The sequence below is a fragment of the Triturus cristatus genome, chromosome 5_1 (assembly GCF_964204655.1).
Source record: "Triturus cristatus chromosome 5_1, aTriCri1.1, whole genome shotgun sequence".
Taxonomy (NCBI): domain Eukaryota; kingdom Metazoa; phylum Chordata; class Amphibia; order Caudata; family Salamandridae; genus Triturus; species Triturus cristatus.
In genome coordinates, this window is record NC_140587.1 from 447,127,255 (window position 1) to 447,147,746 (window position 20,492).

The 20,492-nt window shown below is 46.1% G+C and overlaps 1 protein-coding gene across 2 annotated transcripts in view; it reads left to right on the top strand.

Annotated features, from left to right (window-relative positions):
- Positions 1–20,492, top strand: part of RAD54B (RAD54 homolog B) — a 495,994-nt gene that overhangs the window by 261,827 nt on the left and 213,675 nt on the right. For both annotated transcript variants that reach the window (XM_085605260.1, XM_085605259.1), the window contains 2 exons: positions 10,864–11,089; positions 16,483–16,690. In XM_085605260.1, the coding sequence (XP_085461386.1) occupies positions 10,864–11,089; positions 16,483–16,690 (434 nt within the window). The remainder of the gene's footprint in view (positions 1–10,863; positions 11,090–16,482; positions 16,691–20,492) is intronic.

The window sequence follows — 20,492 nt, forward strand, 5'->3', positions numbered from 1 at the left end:
GGGCATGGCACGCTGAATTACTTGAGCGACAGAGATGTCACAACTATGTGGCTCACTCGGCCCGGGTTCATGCTACGTCCGACAGGGCAGGGCGGTTACTAGACTGGCTGCTCAGGCAGGAGACGGCACATGCCCCGATAGACTCTATCTGTGGGCCCGACGAGACGCCAGTGTACACGCAGCAGGAGATCCATCAGGTGTTGACGGCACACTACACGACCCTGTACCGTTCGACGGGGCACCGGCAGGCGCAAGACCTGGATCGATTTTTGGAGGCCGCCCTCCTGCCCACAGTCCCAGATGAGCACCAGAACACACTTGAAGGCCCCCTCACTGTGGAGGAGGTAGGAGATGCGGTGGCCTCTTTGGCTTCTGGAAGGGCGCCGGGACCGGACGGACTCCCGGCGGAGTACTATAAGGCCTATCGGGAGATGCTAGTGCCCAAGCTACATGCTCTCTACCTTGCGGCTCTTGAAGAGGGCACTCTGCCCGCTTCCATGCGAGAAGCTTACTTGGTCTCCCTACTCAAGCCTGGCGAGACCCTACCAACCTGGGGTCATACCGCCCCCTTGCCCTACTTAATGCGGACTATAAAATCCTGGCTAAGGCATTGGCGGAACGACTGGCTCCAACGGTGTCGGAGTTGGTACACGGAGACCAAAACGGTTTTGTACCAAAACGCAGCACCTCTCTTAATTTGCGGCGGTTTTTCCGCGTGGCCACTGACTGGGTGCAGCACTGGCCTAGGGCGGGCTGTCTGGTCTTAGATCTTGAAAAGGCCTTTGACTGCCTTGAGTACCTGGTGGTGACGTTGTCGCACTATGGGTTAGGCCTCGGGTTTCTTCAGATGGCGGCCCTCCTTTACAAGAACCCTGTGGTGAGGGTGAGAACCGGGCCATACATCTCCGAAGCCATCCCAATCGGCCATGGTACCAGGCAGGGGTGTCCACTTTCACCCCTCCTGTGCGCGCTCGCTATAGAGCCTCTGGCCGCCACGCTTCGCAGGGTGTTGACGGAGGGCATCCCTTTGGGCGATGCGTCGCACCAGGTCTCACTTTATGCGGACGACCTTCTGGTCTTAGTTAGAGATGTGGCGCACATCCCGATAGAATTGGAGCGCACCTTGTCTGACTTCGCTGCTCTTTCTGGTCTCCACGTAAATGCTGCCAAGTCTTGCCTTTATGCGTTTCGGGCTTACACCCGATACCCATGCTACCATCTTGGGGGCGTACCGGTGAAATGGCAACCTGACACCTTTCGTTATCTGGGTATCCAGATATTTCGGCAACCGACGGATCTCGTGGAGGGCAATCTGGGCAAGGCGGTGACGGCGGTCAGGGCACAGATGCGGTTTTGGGGCACGCTTCCCCTCACGGTCACGGGGCGAATCGCCTTAATCAAAATTGTGGTTCTACCCCGGCTATTGTACTATTTCGCTAACTTGCCCATATATATACCGGCATCCTTCTTTGCCACTCTTGAGCGATCGCTGCGGGACTTTATATGGGGTAATGCGCGCCATAGAGTAGCCCTACCCAAGCTGTACCTCCCCACCGACCAGGGGGGACTCGCGATACCGTGCTTTGCACATTATTATCTAGCGGCGTAGTTGCAGTGGGTAGCTTGGTGGTTGGCAGACAGGGGACGAGATGACACGGCGACTACGGCACCCCCCTTCCCCCTGGCAGACATCATCAAATTGTTCCACCCGGCCGCGAAGGTGTCGAGGCCGGTGCTCCTCCTTGTGTTGGTGGCCTACAAGTGCTATCGCCGTTCTCTCTATCTCACCCGGGCCCGAACACCGTATGCCCCAGCTATCCCGATAGAGGGTTCCCCCAGTGGGCGGAGGGTACTGAGTTCGACTGAACTCGCAGACTGGCGTGCGGCGGATATCCACACACTGGGGGATTTGTACCTCGATGGTGCCCTCCTCCCGTTCGCCACGTTGGCGGAGGATACGGGGTAGCCGCCCTGCCCGGTCACTGGTGGCGACGTTGACGAGTCGTTGGGGTGATCTCAGAGAGGAACCGGAGCAGCATCTCACGATGCAATACCTCCACGTCATGGGACGCGGGAGACACATGATCCGGTGGTTCGCTGCCTCCTTGCGTACGCATGCGGCAACTAGTTTGGTTCCGCTGCGTCGTAAGTGGGAGGCGGACTTGACCCGGCCCATGGCCGACAAGGAGTGGGATAGAGCGCTGCAGGGCCCGACGAAGATCCCCGGAATATGCGTTTCCGCCAAATACAATTCTTTATTCTGCACAGAGCGTATCTTACGCATGAATCCGTCAACAAGTATTTCCATTGTGCAGATGCGGGCTGCCCCCGCTGCGGGGAGCTAGATGCCGGACTGGTCCACATGCTGTGGAGCTGTCCCGCGCTGGACCCGTACTGGCGGATGGTGCATGGGGCGCTCCGCGCATGTACGGCTCGTCGGCTACCGTTTGAATGGCCGGTCTACATGCTACACCTCTTTCACAGGACCCCCTCCACGAGAGTCGCCTCTCAGTTCATCGACCTGGGGCTGGTGGTGGCAAAGCGGCTGCTTACCAAGCGCTGGAAGGCGGCTGATCTGCCCCATGTACGGGCATGGCGAGGCTCCCTATTTGTGGGCAAAGGCGGAGGGCACGGCCCTCCTACGAGAAGAAACGCTAGGCCTTAGGAAGACTCCAATAGCGAGTCAATGGGAGGCGATAGTACAGGCCCTGGTGCGACTAGACGGGGATATCGCAGTGGCCTACCGGGAACACGATGGGGACGCCCCCCGAGAGGGACCAGGTACTGGCCAATCTGGGGGTGAGGCATGAAGTGTTGTGTTGGGGAGTCTGGTTGTTCGGGAGGGGCGTATTGCGAAGGTGACCATGATTTTTCAAACAACATGCACAAGGGACATCGGGGTGGGGGGGTCGGAACAGGGGGAAGGAATGAGGGGTTGATGAATCATAGGCCGGACATTGCTGTTGCGGTTTCATCTGGGCATTTGATGTTCTGCCTCACTGTTACATAGTTTGCTAACTGTTTATGGAATACACACTGGAGGTGAGTGGGAGGCATACTAGCGTTTCATCTTGGGGAGGCCTCCCAGTGGCAGGATACCGATGGGGACTCTGTGGCTGCGGTTACAGTTGGGAGGCCCTCAATGCTGTCACGAGATTAGGCGATGCCCCCGCTCCTATTAGCTAATATGCACCTGGCTAGATACATATCAACAATTCTATTACATATGTATGACGCTCTGGTTCCAGAGTGTTCTGTGTATCCTGTTATAAGAAATGCAAATAAACAGATTTTATAAATTCAAAATCACCACAGCCATTGATTTGCCTTCACGTCCAGCCGCGAGCATTTCTTAACCGGTAAGCGTTTTCTTCCAGCCGGTCTTCCTCCTGGCTTCTCGCTACTTTTTTAGACCCTCCGCGGGTTCACTCGCATTTCCTTTCTTGTTTTTTTTGATAGACTGATATTTCGACCACAACAGTCGTTGCATTTTTCCCTGAGACTCGTACTCCTCATGCCTCGTGTGGTAAGTCCACTATCATGATTATTCATGACATTGTCCTTTCAGAAAATCCCGCTAGTTTGCTTATGGGATTCGTGCGTTTACTATGTTTTTTCTGTAATTCTTAGCTTGCTTTAAACCATCATTACCTACGGCTACAAACCACATCTTTTGCCCGAGGTGAGTTCACCTCCATTTACCCTCCGTTGCTATTCATTTTCACTCTCACCCTCTAGTTCACCTGCTTATCTCGTTAATTGCACATTAGGGTAGACACTTGAGACCAACTCATCTACTATAATATAACTGGTCACTCATCTGGATCTGGCACAACCTCAACTCCTTTTCTCATACTAACAGCACCAGTAACCACCAGTAAATTTCCATTATCTGACACACTATGATAAATTGCCTTACTTCTTCATCATTTGACTTTAAATTATCTAATACACTATGCTGATATGTTTTGTTCCCTACTTGTGATTATTCAAATACTTCTGTACAAATTGAATTGTAATGTAGATATTTTCGCCAGTGGCGGTCCGTCCATTGGGGGCGTTGGGGCGTCGCCCCCCCGCCCGCGCCTCGCGCCCGCAGCTTCCTCGGTGACGACGGTGAGGGAGAACTGTCAGTCAGTATGACGTTGGACCGCCCACCCCCTTCAGAGTCTGAATGGGGTGGGCGGTCTGGCGTCATGTTGACTGACAGGCAGCCAGCAGCACACAAGTGCGCATGAGTGGGGACGGAGGGCGATTTTTGCACCGTGCCCAGTCATGCGCACTAGTGTTTCCCGAGTCTGGCGCATGCCCATTAGGAGAGCGAGGTTGAGCCAAGGCTCAAACCTCGGTCTCGTAATGGGTAGGCGGGCGGAGCGTAAGCCTGCTCTAAGCCGCTCAGGATTGGCTGAGAGGGGTCAGATGGGCTGCGCCTGTTCCAGTGAGTGAGTGTGTAGGCGGCGGTGCCAGAAGTAACGGCAGTTGAGTAACGGACCTGAGGCGAGGCAGCGCGGACCCGGCCGGACCTGCTCAGGACAGGTAGGATTTTATTTTTTATAAAAACACCCCCGCGCGACCCCCCCCCCCCCCCATGACACAATGATACCTGAGGAAATACCAGACTAGGGTAGGAGGTCACCCAGGGGTCGTTACTGAGTGCTCAGATAAATTAGATATGTAAGCCAGCTTCTGTAAAAAGTATAGGTTTCGGCAATAAAACGCCGGGTAGTAACCCCATTAGTGTGTTTTCATCTATTACTGTACCTTCCTAGAATACGGCAGGATGGCGGGGAAAACATAGCTTTAATCAGGACATTCGATTTAGTTTTCTTACAGGAAACATGGATGGTGTCCCTCTTTCATTTAGATGGCTTCCACACGTACTGCTCCCCAGCGGATTCCATCACCTGCTGGCCGAACGAAAGGGGGGTTAGCAGTTCTGGTCACGTAACATTTCCATCAATTAAGATAAGGAAGTTACATAATTCAGTGTGGTTCCAGATTTTACAGTTTTTGATAATAGCCGCTCGCTGAGGTGAGTGAACATTTGGACAGGTCTCTCCAAAACACTCTTAAAAGCACATAGTCAAACTTCGGTTATCTGGGCAGTTGAATTTTAACTTAAAGCTTTGTAATTTTAGTAATTCCCTGGTTTGTGGCTTAATCACTCCAAAAGGTGTGATAATTACTCCCCTTTTGCATACTCCAATGGAAAGGCCTTAAATAAGATTATTACCAAACATAATTTGCTCTTCGCCTCGGATACTTTTTTTAAAGCATGCTCACTACCACCCACCTTTCATGGAAATGGCAAGACTAACTTAATTGACTTTAATATAGTCACGAGTGACCTTGAACCTGTGATTTTTCTATCAGGAATAATTGCTTGAATGATCATAGTTTATTGATTTTACAATTGAATTTGGATTTAGAAAGGGCACGAGGAAAAGACATGGGAGAACTGACTTTCTCATCCAACTTTGGCAGGAGATTAAAATGGGACAACGTAAATGTCAAACAGTTTATTCCTGACCTAATTCAGGGAGAGCGGTCGGCAATACCTTCTTGCATGTCCCCAGAACATGGGGACACAGAATCTCAGACTGGTTCCACCGCCTCCCACCGCTGCAGGGGCATTTTAGTAAGAAGTGACGTGTTCCAACATTTCCAGTGAGCAGGATGGTATTTATTTTTAATATGGCAAAAGCATTTCCAAGTCCACTTGGTGGCATCCTAGCTCTCACACTGAAGCACTGTATATTATGGCTCTCATTTGTGGTCCTGTGTCCTGTGCTCATACTACAGCAGCATGGTATGTCCCAGCTCTCAAACTGCAGCACTGTATATCGTGGCTCTTATATTGTAGCCCTGTGCCATATCCTCAATCTCTGGTGGCATGTGCTAGCTGAGCTCTCATACTGCAGCTCTGTATATTATGGCTCTAATATTGTGTTTCTATGTCTTGCACTCATACTATGGTGGCACGATTTGTCCGAGCTGTCATACTGCAGCACTGTATATTATGGCTCTCATATTATAGCCCTGTGTCATGTACTCATATTACAGCGGCATGGTATGTCCGAGCTCTCACACTGAAGCACTGTATATCATGGCTCTTATATCATAGTTCTGTGCCTTATGCTCAATCTCTTGTGGCACAGTATGTCCTAGCTGAGCTCTCATAATGCTGCTCTGTATATTATGGCTGTTATATGTTAGTCCTGTGTCTTGTGGCCATACTGCGGTGGCATGGTATGTCCGAGCTCTCATACTGCAGAACTGTATATCATGGCTTTCATATTGTGGTCCTGTGTCTTGTGCTCATACTACAGCGGTATGGTATGCCCTAGCTCTCATACTGCAGCACTGTATATCATGGCTCTTAGAGGGGGCAACATTGCCAAATATAGTCACATAAAGTGAAGAATTAAAAAATGGGACATTTCTGCTCATTTTGAAACAGGTGGTACTGGAATTCCCATTTCAAATACATATACATCTATGTGTTTGTGATTTTGTTTTTTTAATTTGAAAATAGTTTGGAACTGGGCGTCTTTCTTGTTTCCAGCGAACGGCTTTCTCCCCTGGAACTTGTGTGTATTTCTTTGTCATTGAAATTGCATTTTAATATAGTTGTTACTACCACCGACAAAGCGGTTTCCTTCACAAAGGCAAGCCTTTCTTTTTATCGCAGATTAGGCGTCTCTTGTTTCAAAAATATACAAACACGTTTTTATGGGAACATCCTCGGAGTAAACAACTTTTAGTCTCTTTCATTTTAAGAGTTGTTCCTTATTCCGTTAAAGGCCAGATTTCATATTTTGTGGATTTCGGTTAAAATAAATATTTAATGGTTTATTTTATGCAGACAAGAAGGAAAGTGATCTGAAACGGGAATTACGTTACACAAGGGGGGAGTTGGGAGGAGTTTGTACCATTCGGCGACTCTAGATGGAATCATGATTCAGATTTAGGGACACAGACGCTCGTTGATCAAGAGCATGTTAGCAGTCACGCCAGCGATTTTGCTTTCAATATTCACATGAGGCAAGGTTGGATCAGGGTGTCAGCATATTTCCTCGCAGTCGCAGCATTAAGAGTTGATTTTTGTGTGTCTCAAGATGTGCCTGTGTATGTCTGTATGTGTGTGTTATGGTATGTATGTCTGTATGTGCGACTGTGTGTGTGTATTTGTGCTTTATTGTACGTGATTCTTTTTTTTGTTTTTACAATGTGCTTAATGCATGTGTGGATGGTCTATGAATGTTCCTAATTTTGTCTGAAAATGTAATGAAGAAACAGGATGGGGAACTCATTTTCTGGGGATGACTCTTTGTTAAGTGGGGAAACTGAGATTATAATGTTAATGCATTTTAGTTTCAGCAGGACTTCACCTAAGAACATACCCTCTGCAGTGGGCTCTATGTGTGTTTGCAGCTCTAGTCTCTGTGCTTCTCAAATTTGCTTGAAAATGCACCCTTTACCCACTTTTTTTTCAAAATTTTCTCGGGGGGAAAAACCCCCCCGAACCCCCTCTAAGGAGGTCGAGCTCGCTCGCTGCGCTCGCTCGCCACGGTGCACTCCCACAGAAAGTTTACGCCCCACCACTTTCAAATGTCACCATCCGCCACTGATTTTCGCTGACAGGTTGCCCCTGAGGAAGGGACGTGTCAGTCCCGAAATACATCGGGCTTTTCTGAAAATGTCCATGTATATTGTTTACATATAACAATTGTGATGTATTTACATGTAGATTTGTTTATTTAGCCAAAGATTGTATTGTGGCTTGCATATATATTATTATTATTATTATTAACGAATTTTGTACCGCGCACGGTTACCCAGAGGCATCCCAGCGCTTATAGAGAATCAGAGCAAGCTGCCTGTGTGAAGCAGAACAGATTTAGAATTATTCTGGAAATAGATAAGTTTTCAAATGTTTCCTGAACCTGAGCAGGTTTGGTTCAGAGCGTAGTGAGAGTGGGAGGGAGTTCCAGGCGTGTGCAGTATGGATGGAAAAGCTCCTGCCACCTGAACGGGCTCTCCTAATTCTCTTTATCTGAAGGAGGTGTTTATTATCGGAGCGTAAGGCTCTGGTGGGCTTATAGGGCCGAATCATGTCCTTCAGAATAGCAGGTCCTTTCCCCTGAATGCTCTTGTGAGCAATACAGAGGGCTTTGAAGGTCACTCTCTCTTTGACCGGGAGCCAATGGAGTGCCTTTAGAGCGGGCCTGGCTGATTGCCTGGCCGGAACGTTCCGCAGCAGCCTGGCTGCCGCGTTCTGCACTTGTTGCAGGATTTTGAACGTTGATTCCGGTGCTCCGAGAAAGAGTGCATTACTGTAGTCCAGGCGTGAGATGATTAGACCTTGGACTAACAGCTTCCGGGAGAGTTCCGGTAAGAGGGGGAGAACCTTACGGGCCGAGCGGAGCAGTCCATAACACACGCCAGCGATCTTCTTGGCGTGTGTCCTAAAGGACAGATCAGGCTCCAGCCAGACCCCCAGGCTCTTAATTTCCTTCTTTGGGTCAGGCGGAGTGCCCATACAGTTGGGCCAGCTGCTCGGCGAGAGGGCGAAGTTTGAGTGGCCCAAGATCATCAGCTCAGTTTTTGAGCCGTTCAATTTGAGCGATGACCTGGTCATCCAGTCAAACACCTCTCTTAAGCATGAATGGAGCGTTTCAGGCTGCTTCTCCAGCTGTGTCAGACCCACCACTAGCTGAGTGTCATCCGCATAGCTTATGGTCTTAAAGCCAAACGGAGACACCACACCCTCAAGGGGTGCCATATACACGTTAAATAACGTGGGGCTTAGGGATGAGCCCTGAGGCACCCCACAGTGAAGTGGAAAGGGAGGAGATTTTGCGTTGCCTTCCCAAACCTCGAAGGTACGCCCCTCCAGAAAAGAGGCCAGCCATTCCAGGGCCGCTCCTGTGACTCCTGTCTCTGCTAGGCGTTGTGTCAACACTCCATGGTTGACAGTATCGAAGGCCGCACTTAGGTCCAGGAGGATCACTGCCACTGACCCCCCTGTATCCAAAGTGCTTCTGGCCTCCTCTACAACTGCTAGCAGGGCCGTGTCGGTTCCATGACCCGGTCGGAATCCCGTCTGGGAGTCTCTCAACCGACCATTCTCCTCGAGAAAGTTGGACAGTTGGCGGTTAACCAGTTTCTCGGCAACCTTACTAATCCCTGGTAGCAAGGAGATGGGCCTGAAATTGGCTAAGTTCTGTGGATCTAAGCCAGGCTTCTTCAGAAGCGCTTTAACGACTGCGCTCTTCCAGTCTGGCGGTACCGTGCCATGAGCGAAGGAGAGATTGACCAAATCGGTCAAAGGCTCTCCTATCGATGGGGCAGCCTGCTTTAAATACCGCATTGGGACTGGGTCTCGAGGCGAGCCACTCTTCAAGCTCCCGAGGACCTTCAGTACTTCGCCTGAGGTTACGGGGCCAAAAGACGTCAATAAATTTTCCGACATGCTTAAGTCTTCAGACGAAGTCGGGGTTCCCATCACCGGAGGGAGAGAACTAATAATGGTGTCAATTTTATTTTTGAAGTAAGTGGCCAATTCCAGACATTTTTCCTGTGGTCTGTCGTGGACAAGAATGGGATCCTGTGGTTTAAGAAGCTCCTTCATCACTAGAAAGGCTTCCCTGGATGAGGACGCAGCATGACTCACTCTCTCCCCAAAAAAGGAGGCCTTTGCTGCGCGTATAGCAAGTTTATACGTCCTTAATTCCCTACGGTATTTTTCCCTGCTCTCTGTCTCTGGGTTCTTCCTCCATAGTCTCTCCACCCGTTTACAGTTCTTTCTCAGGGTTCTTCAGTATTCCTTCAGTTGGTTTAAATGCATTCTATGTGTAATTGGATATAAAATACTAATAAATCAATACACATATTCCACTGGTTTACTAGCCTATTATTATGATTTAAAAAGTTACAATAGCAAAAGGGTTCTCTAGGAGCCCATAGTATTGTGCACAGTGTATACTAGCCCACTGGCTGGTTTTTTCTCCTCGTATATTTCCATGTGCTTGAACAGACAGCAAGCATAACACTGTAGCACCTTTTTTAAGTAATACTTTCAAATCTGCATACAGGAACAATAGGTGTGCTCTTCCTCCTTAATCCTTTAAGAATCTAACCTACATTAGGTTCAGCTTCTTTATTAAAAGTATAACTAAACTCCTTCTGAGCAACTGACATTCCTGAATTATCCAGGAACTATAATGCTACCATTTTTTATCCAAATCTCCTTGTGGTCCCCTGCACTGTAGCCTGTACTCGTTGGTCTTGTCCACTGTTGTTCACCAGACTAGTTTAGCCATTGAAAAACAGGGCGCCCTCGTTTCTCTTTTAGATTAGATAATTCGAGGTTTTCGCCTTGTGGTAAAGACTTTCCATTTTGAAGTGCTATTTTTTCATCAAAATAAAATCTTTTTATCCTGCATCAGCCGACCTCCTTCAGCAGTCAGGGATAGTAAAGTCACCAAGAAACTCTTTAAAGCAAAATGTTTGGTGAAATGATTTTTCCAACTAATCCCCAAAAAGTGATCACATAGCAACATTGACCACTAACATCAAGAATTCAAAGAATGCCCTTTAGAAGCAATGGACTCTGGGAATCCTGTCCTTGGTCATCCGGAAAAATTGATTCATCTTAAGTTCTGTCATTTGATAGGAAAAATGCATTATTAAAATTTCTATTCCTCTCTAGCTAATCTTTTAGCTTGCTCCTCTTGTCTGTTTTGGGAATACATTTTAGCATTATTGGCATATTTAAGATTGTCTAATTATAACTTTTCTTTATGAGTAAGTGTCGCGTGGTATGCTATCATTCAGTTATATTAACGATTTTTCTGACAGAGTGGAAGGCAGATTTGGAGCGATTCTTGCAGATGAAATGGGCTTGGGAAAAACCTTGCAGTGTATTTCATTGGTGTGGACTCTCCTGCGTCAGGGCCCCTATGGAAGCAGACCAGTCTTAAAACGTGTTCTTATTGTCACTCCTGGGAGTCTGGTGAAGAACTGGAGAAAAGAGTTCCAGAAGTGGTTGGGATCAGAAAGAATAAAAGTGTTTGCTGTTGATCAGGTAAGAATCTTTATATTATGTTTTTAGTTGGAAAATCTGTTATAAAGATACTAAATTGTGTCTCTGAAAAAGTGGCACTAAGGTGTCTCAGCACATTTTACACTGTCTGCTGTCTAGTGGAATATGATAGTTGTTCTGGAATAAAGAGTCTTGGAAGAATTAATGTAATATTGAACTATTGCTCTGGTGAGGATTGACAGGATGAATTCATAGGCGCCTGTACACAAACTGCACTTTGTAGTACGTTTAGTAGGGCTACAATAGTAGTACTCACGTACTACAAAATGCTAATCACAAGCCTACGCGTGGAGAGTTCCGCCTCCACCTCTCCTTTCTTTTCTATGCGGAAATATCTAGCCCGGACAGCTTTAGGGAGGAGCATGCATATACAAAGGCCCACCCACAAAAGAGTAAGCCCATTGCTATTCACAGCCTGCACTTCAGAGGTTACTACAACCAAAAAGGACCCAAGAAAGTTGTTAATGTTCTCCAGCCCAACCTTGGAGAAAGTCTGTCACCACACATGACTACGCGCAGGTATTGCAACTCACTCCCATTGAAAACAGGGGAGGCAGGGACTTAAAACAACACCCCATCGGAAATAATGGTAAATTAAGTAGTTTATTTTGCATTTATATGTATCTATATAGTTACCGAAAGAAACAAAGATTAAAGGGATATTGTAGTTATGTGAAAATGTTAGTTAAAGCATACCATTTTAAACTAGCAAAACCATTGCAATTCTCCAGTTATAGTTATGTCAAGTGATTGTAACTCGAGTCCTAAAGTAACTATACCGTGTGCCCCCCATGCACAGTGCTGTCATCAATGATATAATTTCAGATGTTGCAGTCATGTTATCAATGAAGTCAAAGAACATGTTATAAGTGATGTAGTATGAGAGGTAATTAGCTGTGCATGATGAGGTACTTTAGGGCTTGAGTTAGTTATTTGAAATAACTATAGTGGTGAATTTCAGTGGTTTTGTTCCTTGCCCAAACTTTTGATCGCTACTACTGCTTGAGGCGTGGAGCATTGTGGGAGGCCACTTGGGTAGTGGGTGCTCCCACACTAAACAGTAAAGGAGAAGAAAGTCAGTGAAAGATAACTGCTGGGGTGATGCAATTCATAGCGAGGACCCATGACAGCAAAGGGAAGGGCCAGGGTATCTTACCCTAGCAGGGTTCAGGAGCCGTGGATGAACAGGCCAGACCGTCAAGGAAGGTGCTAAATTTGCCCCTTCGTCAAAGTAAATCATCTGTCTGGGGAGTAACTTTAGGAGGCGAGCCCTACTCCTGGAGTATTTCGGAGATGTTGCCTTCATTCGAAGCCTCTCTGGGGAGCTTGAAAGGAAACCTGAAGAGGTCCTGGAATGTCGCTGCCACTTCAGCTCTGATCTCCTGTCCTTATAAGCTTGTTCCCAGGATGGGACCTTGGATGAGACCAGGCTCTTACTCCGCAGCCCCCTGCCCTGAGGCGATGGCTGTGGTGCTCTCTGGGCGGGCACATGGGGTAGTGCGTTCTTTGGCCCAGACCCATGTGGCCCTTGGCTCATCGAAGAAATTGGGTGTGCTGGTCTGCCATTACCTTGAGCCTTGCATGGAACAGTAAAGCCTACTTGATACCCATATCTTGGAGTTTCCGTTCAACCCCAAAAATCAGGAGGTAATAATTATCCATTAGAATAGGTTCAAAGTTTCTTGCTTGTCCAATATCTTGTCTCGATTTTTATAATGGAGTATCCAAGCCGGTACCAGGTGTGGCGGGATTTCCACCGCAGGGTTGCTGGCAGGTACTCGATGGGCTATTTCAGTGGAGAAGCAAGGAGTGAGGGCCTGGGCGGGGACCAATTATTTTAGCCAGCGTTCAAGGTATTCAATCATGTTGCGGCCCTGGCTGCCCTCCGGTAGGCCGACAGTGCAAATGTTATTGCAGCAGAAGCGTGCATAGGCATCCCTTGCTCTGGGTTTCAGGAGGCGGACTCTACCTCCAAGGTCCTGTACCTGGGTGTGCAGGTCCATGGTGTGTGGATGAAGATCTGCCAAAGTGTTTTCATAAGTTGTAATCTTGTCTGTTAGGCACATATGGTCATACCTCAGGAGATTGACATCCGATGCCACTGCATCCACCTTCGCCTCTAGGGAGATGCGGATGTCTTGATGGCTTTAGTTGTAATGTCCGGTTTATCTGAATCAGTCTCCACCGAGGTGGGGGACCTGCCCTTGGTAGCGATTGGGATCCAGTTATGATGGATTTGGTTCGCCCTGTGGTAAGCAGCACCGCCCTTGCAGGAGCAGTGAGGTCCGAGGGGGATTAGGTTGGGCCCACTTGCAACCTCTAGGCCTAAAGATGAAGTGAGGGGCCGAGGTGGAGAATGAGCAGCCCAGCCCCCCCACCTGTTGCCCCTAGTAAGACGTCCTTATTAGGGGGGATGCTCTCATTCACCCTTGTGGGCCATGCCCGGGGGTAGAAGTTGTGCCCCCCCGCATGCTCGCAGCTCCATACATAAGAACGTCTCCAGGTCCCCTGGGGCCGGATAACCTTGTGGTCTAGGGATCCCAATGCATGCCCTGTCCTATGCTCAATACAAGGTTGGGCCCTACCCAGCCCGTTGCTCGAATGCATGGAATACTGTCCACTGCCCTGGGCCCCAGGGTCTCCGAGGCCTCCAGGCACAGGCATTGGAGCACTATGGCAGCCCCGTACTGTGGCCCTCAGGGCTCTTTAAGGTGTCCAGTGCCGCTGAGTGCTTTCTGCACATGGCCCCACCTCCACAGTGATCCGAGGCTCACCACACCCGTTTCCAGTGGTATCCAGCTCCCAGACAATGGAGATGTCGACCAGCCGGGCCCTTCAAGTCTGAGGCAGTGGGACAGTATGCAGCCTCTTAACTGACTGGGAGGTTGGCATCCAAGCTTCGTTGAGTCTCAGCACTCCTTTTCTGCTCTAGGTGAGGGCCTGCCCTGCTGATGCATCGAATGCATGACGGAGAAAAGAGCGTTGAGATGGGAGACTCGCTTCAAGCGTTCGCCATGTTGACCATGCCACTCACGTATTTTTTTTTTTTAAATACTGGTGGGCTACTGCACTCCCTGCAGCCCCTTGAACATAAACAAATGTGTGGTGGTGTCTCTACCCTTTCTAGAGGCACCACCAAGAGAAAAAAAAGCCAGGCATGGCACGTCCCATAATGCAGGGCATTATGGGACGTGCCATGCCCAAGCAGTAAGTAATACATTATTTATTTGTATTTTTTGGGGTGTCCCAGTACTCACCCGGGACACCCAGATCTTACATTTTTGATTACCCTTTTAAAGACTTCATATGACCCGCAAATCTAATTAAAGAGCTTGACAGGTATGCATTTGCCACAAAAGCGTCACCTTTTGCCGGGCCCTTAGGACAACCCTCCATCATTTCTTAAAATACACTACACCAATTCCGGAGATGGGCACAATAACATACAACCTTAGAGCCATACTTACAATGCCTGTGAGAGATAATCACCTCCAACAGGACACCGCTACATTCTACATTATTCAACAATCTGCCTCAAGTTCCTCAGCAAAGTTCTGGAAAAAAACATCCACACTATTTACATTTCCTTGCTGCGTAGAATTTTTCTATTGCACTGTATTACATATATTTACCATGGGCACATGTCCAGATATCCACTAGTGGATATTGTAAACAGAATCTTTGGCATTTCTCAGAGACGTTTTATTAAGCCACAGCCTACTTTGAAACATACTTCTACAGATGACATAAAATGCACTCAGCCTTTACCTAGCACCATATAAATTTCGCCATGCATAACCACACATGCCTTTAGGGCTTATGATTGTTCCATGGTATGGACCCCCAAGTGTACACTACGTTAACTCTTTGCTGTATATGATTATGGTGTTATCAAAGATATAATCAATGATGCCATTTAACATGTAATATGCAGTGGCGCCCACTCCATTAGAGCTCCATTGGAGCGGAGGAGTGCCACCCCCGCCCCACTACCACCAGCAAATAAATGATAATAAACCGTTTTTTAAACCTGTTTTGTTTTAGTTTTATTTTAATCCCCTAGACCATTCCCCAGGACTTTGATGAGTGTTAAGGGTGGGTCCGACACTGTTGGTGGGGGAGTGGTGGGCACTCCCTTCACTGCGCATGAGGGTTTGGACCGCCATTTCAGGCCGACCAAACCCTCAAGTGCAGTGAAGCACTCTCCAGCCCCAGCTGCGTTGCTGGAGCTGGAGAAAGCAGGCACAGGCTCTCAGTCTGCTTGGGAGCACAAGTTGCAGGCGCTCAGGCCAATCCAGACGCTCCTTTCATGCAACATAATCATTGGCCACAGTGCCGTCTGGGAGCCTGAAAATGATGAATAGCAAAAGAGTGTAAAGTTGCTTGCTAGGAGCAAGAGCAAATTTACACTTGAGTACATCTGGACTTGTAAATTTAGCTTTGTAAATTGGTCCCATAGTATTAGCAGTTTAAAACCGGCATGACTGTAGCTTTATTGACCATGGAGCCAGTCAAGAACTAGTTATTGACCCATACAAAATGTGGACTGAGCCACAGGTAAAGGCGCATAAGAAGGTTAAGGAACCAGAGTAATTCTTTTTGCATTTTTAATGTTTCTAATTTTATTAGCACATCAATTTTCCAATTCTATGACCACCCATTCTCTTAATCTGTTATACTCTTACTATGCCTACATTTACAACAAAACCAGAGAGCTGAGCCTTAGGTCACCACAAAGCTTAGCTATTGCTGAAGGTGACTTCACTCCCCATCTACACCACAAGCAGTGAGCCTCTGCTCTGACTAGGACGCCAAGGCACTCAGTGAGTATGCATTGAGAGGCCGGCTTGCCATACTGTAAACAGTCCGAGAGACAGCTGGGTAATTAATCCCCTATGGGCTGTGTATTCTCTGCTGGACCTGTGTTTGTGGTGCCATTTTAGAATCTGCTACTGGGCCTGTGCAGGGGGTTTATTATAATCCTGCAATTCCCTCATGGAGAAGTGCACAGGATTGAAAAGTTTCATCCACTGTATGAATTTTAAATTCTTTTTAAGGATTTTGTTTGGTCAACACCCAACTTACCCTTATAGCCATTACAGAAATTAATCAGATAGAGATGCTTTGAGCACAGCTGCAGACTAGTCAGTGGGAACACTCTCCAGAGCTACACAAGGACACCTCTGTCCTATTAATCAGCAATGCTTATTATTTCTAAAAATGTATTCCTTGTATTACCGTGAACACACAAAATGCTGGTGTGTGTTACATTTCTGATGTTGGATGGCCTGCTGGAGATAAATGTTCATTGATAAAAGTACCAATTCTCAAAAGAAATAATGAATGAACAATTAATGCCTTTCTTTACTTTCTAGGATCACAAAATAGAAGAGTTCATTCTTTCCCCCCTCTATTCAGTCCTGATCATCAGCTATGAAATGCTGTTACGGTCCTTGGAACAAATCCACAACATAGAGTTTAACCTGGTTATTTGTGATGAAGGTCATCGGTTAAAGAACAGCAGTATTAAGACAGCTTCTGCCCTGACCAGCCTGTCGTGTCAAAAAACCATCATACTTACAGGTTAGATATCAACTTTGTTCTCTCTTATTATGTCTTTTGCTTTGTCAGTAATGTCCAGTGGTTCTAAAAATGTAGAAAAAAAAATTGTAAGCAAAGGTTTCTTCTGGGGTACTCCAGAGCTCCAAACTTGCCACTGCCCGCTATCTTAAATTAATGAGACTAGTGCTCAAGGGTTGAGCTGTGTCCATCCACATGTGTGTGCAAACGCTGGATGTAGGATCATTTCTGCAGCTGACTCCTTCCAAAATGGAATTTGTTCCCTTTTCGGGATAGCTTTAATCCAGATAAAGCTAGAATGTTTAGCTTAAAATAACGTAGATAACTTGAAAAGCATTAACAGGCTATATTAATGCCAATATTAATAATAGAGCTGAGATTAATATTTCTCTATGCACTGTTCATGAGCTGTAGATGTATTTTACGCAAAAGACTAGAAAAGAGACAAAAAAAGTTATTTAGGTTTGATGGGAATAACGAACGAGGATTACATGAAATCACTAAAATTTAGAGGGGTAAAACAAAAACCCCAAAATTTGATTGATGACTAGAGTGTTTTCTGAAATTGAACTCACATGAGAAATGAATTAGTGTGATGGTTTTATAAACCATCAGGTGGAGGGAATTGATAAAGCAAGAAAATTTAGCTTAAAATAACTTAGTTAACTTGTAAAACATTAACACGAATTATGTAAAAAAAAAAAAAGAAAAATTAAAAGAACAGGGTAGACGGAGGAAAGCCGTCAGAGGGAACTAGACTATACTATATCCAGTAATTACTACAAATACCGTAAAACAGGTAAAAGAGAAAGATCACCAAAAGTAAGATGAGGATGAATCCGATACAGATTCTGGAGATTACGTTTTAGAACAGATGTTAGCATTGAGACCTCCACCTTATATGATTCCAGTGGTTCACAAGGACCCTAGTGCTGATGCGGGTGCCTTTAAGGCAACTGCTCCTGTACATTTACGTTTAGCTCAGATTGAAAGACCTTTAGAGATTCTTCAAATTGTTCCACTCACTGAAGCTCAGCCACAGGTTGCAGCCCCAACAGTGACCGGTACAGCTGTAACACATACCATAGCCCAGATGAAACCTGTAAATGCCCCGATAATACCCGGAGTCGTGGCAACTGCTCTCCCGAATGTGGATTTAAGGTCAGAATCTCCTCCAGTAGGAGGTGTGCCTGTCGCAGAATTTGTTTAAACATCACAAAATTCCCAGATTGTTGTGTCGAGACACACACACAGACAGTGCAAACAAGCACTGATAGATGGAGGGACCTTAGTCTTTACAACTTCGATCACATCTGGTGATGATAATTCTTTGGAAAGTGTTGAACTTCTGTAGGGGTATATTTGCTGATAACCCTTAGTGGTCTACATTTTTTAATCCTGTCCCTGGAGTCCATGGAATAAAGGTTATTTGGCCTTCTGCAGACCGTTTTACTCTCTACTTTCATTTGCACTCTGGCCTTCACTCGCTGTCTCCACTATTGCTCTCTAGTTTCCCAAAACACCTCAGCTCCTCCTCACTCTCTGAGGAGTTGTAGCTCACACCAAGGTCCTTGCGGCCTTTGTGTGAGGAGGGAACTCGGTCATGAAGCATGTCATCTTCAGTTGAGTGAGGGTTCTCGTCCTGAAAGAGGGTCTCTCCTGAAAACAATTGAAACACACTGTTCAACGCCCACACTGCCACAATATTGTGCACGGTGTTTTTCTATTTCTATTCCTACCAGATGTGCTTTTTTTTAGATTCATATGTAGATAGGGAGTAGTACGTCATTGGTTGGGCCTCTCCTGCTAGATCCTCTGTGTGTTAGTGATTTTAATACTGCTACAGAAGGAAATATACCAGCATGGTTTGAAAAAGTAGCAGGAAACGTAAAGGTAGACAGTGGAGAAACCAGATCCAGAGAGGGAAAATCCATTGAATGTAGCCAAATAAAGATAGAATTGTAGGAAGTAATAAGAGGACATTTGAACACATTGAACAATACCACTGGAAAGAATTAATTTATCTATGTAAGGAAATCACATAAAGAGCAGCCCTAGTGTATGATAAACTGGCAGACGTAGCTCATAGATACGAGGTTGATCTCAAGAATATTTTCACCTGTGAAGAAGCTATGGAGTTCAATTCGGTGACCCATCTCTAGAAAACATGAGTTTCTGGGAGTGTTTACACATTCTAGAACTGGTCAAATGCATTTGTAAATAGATGGAAATTAAGCAACTGGAAATAAAATGGGCCAAGAAACATGAGATGGAAAAGATGGAGGTAGTTGTAGCGCGGAAACAAAATGAGGAGAATGGAGGGAGAGACTACAGCATTTCCACTTAGAGAAATTGCTGGAGGAATGTATGTACATGTTCCTTGGATTCAAGGTGATTTGGCAGCATTTATAATCAATTTTCCAAAACTGAGAGACAAGCTGGTGTTATGGTATGCACAGTTTCAGTGGTTCTTTAAAATTTGGTTTGGCTCGAGATTAAAAGAACTACTTAAGAGTCGAAAGAGACTGTACATGAATATTATGAACTATTGTTGCAGGTGTTTCAATAGCACAGTGGACGAGAATATCCTGAGGAGAAGGATATAGTGATTATTGCGTCACAGTTTGTGTTAGGTTTGAAACCAGAAATTTGTACACTCTTAATAAAAAGTGTGAGCTGTTGGCAGAACAAGTCGTTAGACGAAATTCTAAGATAAGTATTGTAGCGATGAGTTAGACATAAAGCAGAAAAATATCTGTCTTAGGGTTGGACACTGGAAGCGAAATTGCAGGTATAATCTTAACAATGATGGTGGAAATGTATAAGTACAGAAAGGAATGCAAATGCTCAATATACCTGCACCACAAACTCAAAAGCCTGTGTAAGGTTAGACCCTGATGATGGCCATCCCACCTGTTCAAATGAGTGCCCAAAATGTAGGAACCCCATGTTTTTATTTAAACCAGTTACCAAAAATGAACACAAATTCTTTTCAAAATCCCATGCCACAATTTCAGAATCCGAATCGGAATGTATTATAGCAATACCAATTTTTCGAAGCTGATTGTTCAGGATCTGATAATTCTCAATGACAGTGCATGAGAGAGGAGAAAGATTGCATACTTGGCACAGTCTTAGAGATAGACCACAGTGGTCCCTACCTAGATGCTGAAGTATGGGGTCACTCAGTATCATTTCTAATAGATACAGGAGCTACTAGTAAAAACAACTGTGGAAGTTCCAGATCTACCTTTCTCGGGGAAAACAATCCAAGTTGTAGGAGTTTCAAATAAACAATTCAGAAATCCTATTTCAGAAGAAGTACCTGTAAAATAGGTGGTTTTGAAGAAAAACATGTTTGTGATACAAGTCCTGTAAATCTGTTAGGGAGAGGTTTTTTATGCAAGTTAAATTGCACCATTTATTGCACACCAGATGGTGTTGCTTTCCAGACACATGACGAGGATGTGGACTATATATTAGTTAAAGAAATAAAGTAGGAATGTTCCCCTTGTTTACTATTTGGAATTACCTGATGATTTAAAAACGACAGTGAATCCTGAAGTCCGGAATTTGACAGGGAAAGACATCAGACTAATAAAAGGTGTGGAACCCATCCAAATTACTGTCAAACCAAATTCAGTCTTTCCTAGAACACCCCCATGCCATTTGACATCAGAGGCCATTGCAGGAATAACATCAGTCATAAATGATATGCTGGAGAAAGGAATACTGAGGGAATTGATTGGAAGTCCATGTAATTCTCTGATTATGAGTTTACAGAAACCCAATGGAAAGTATAGAA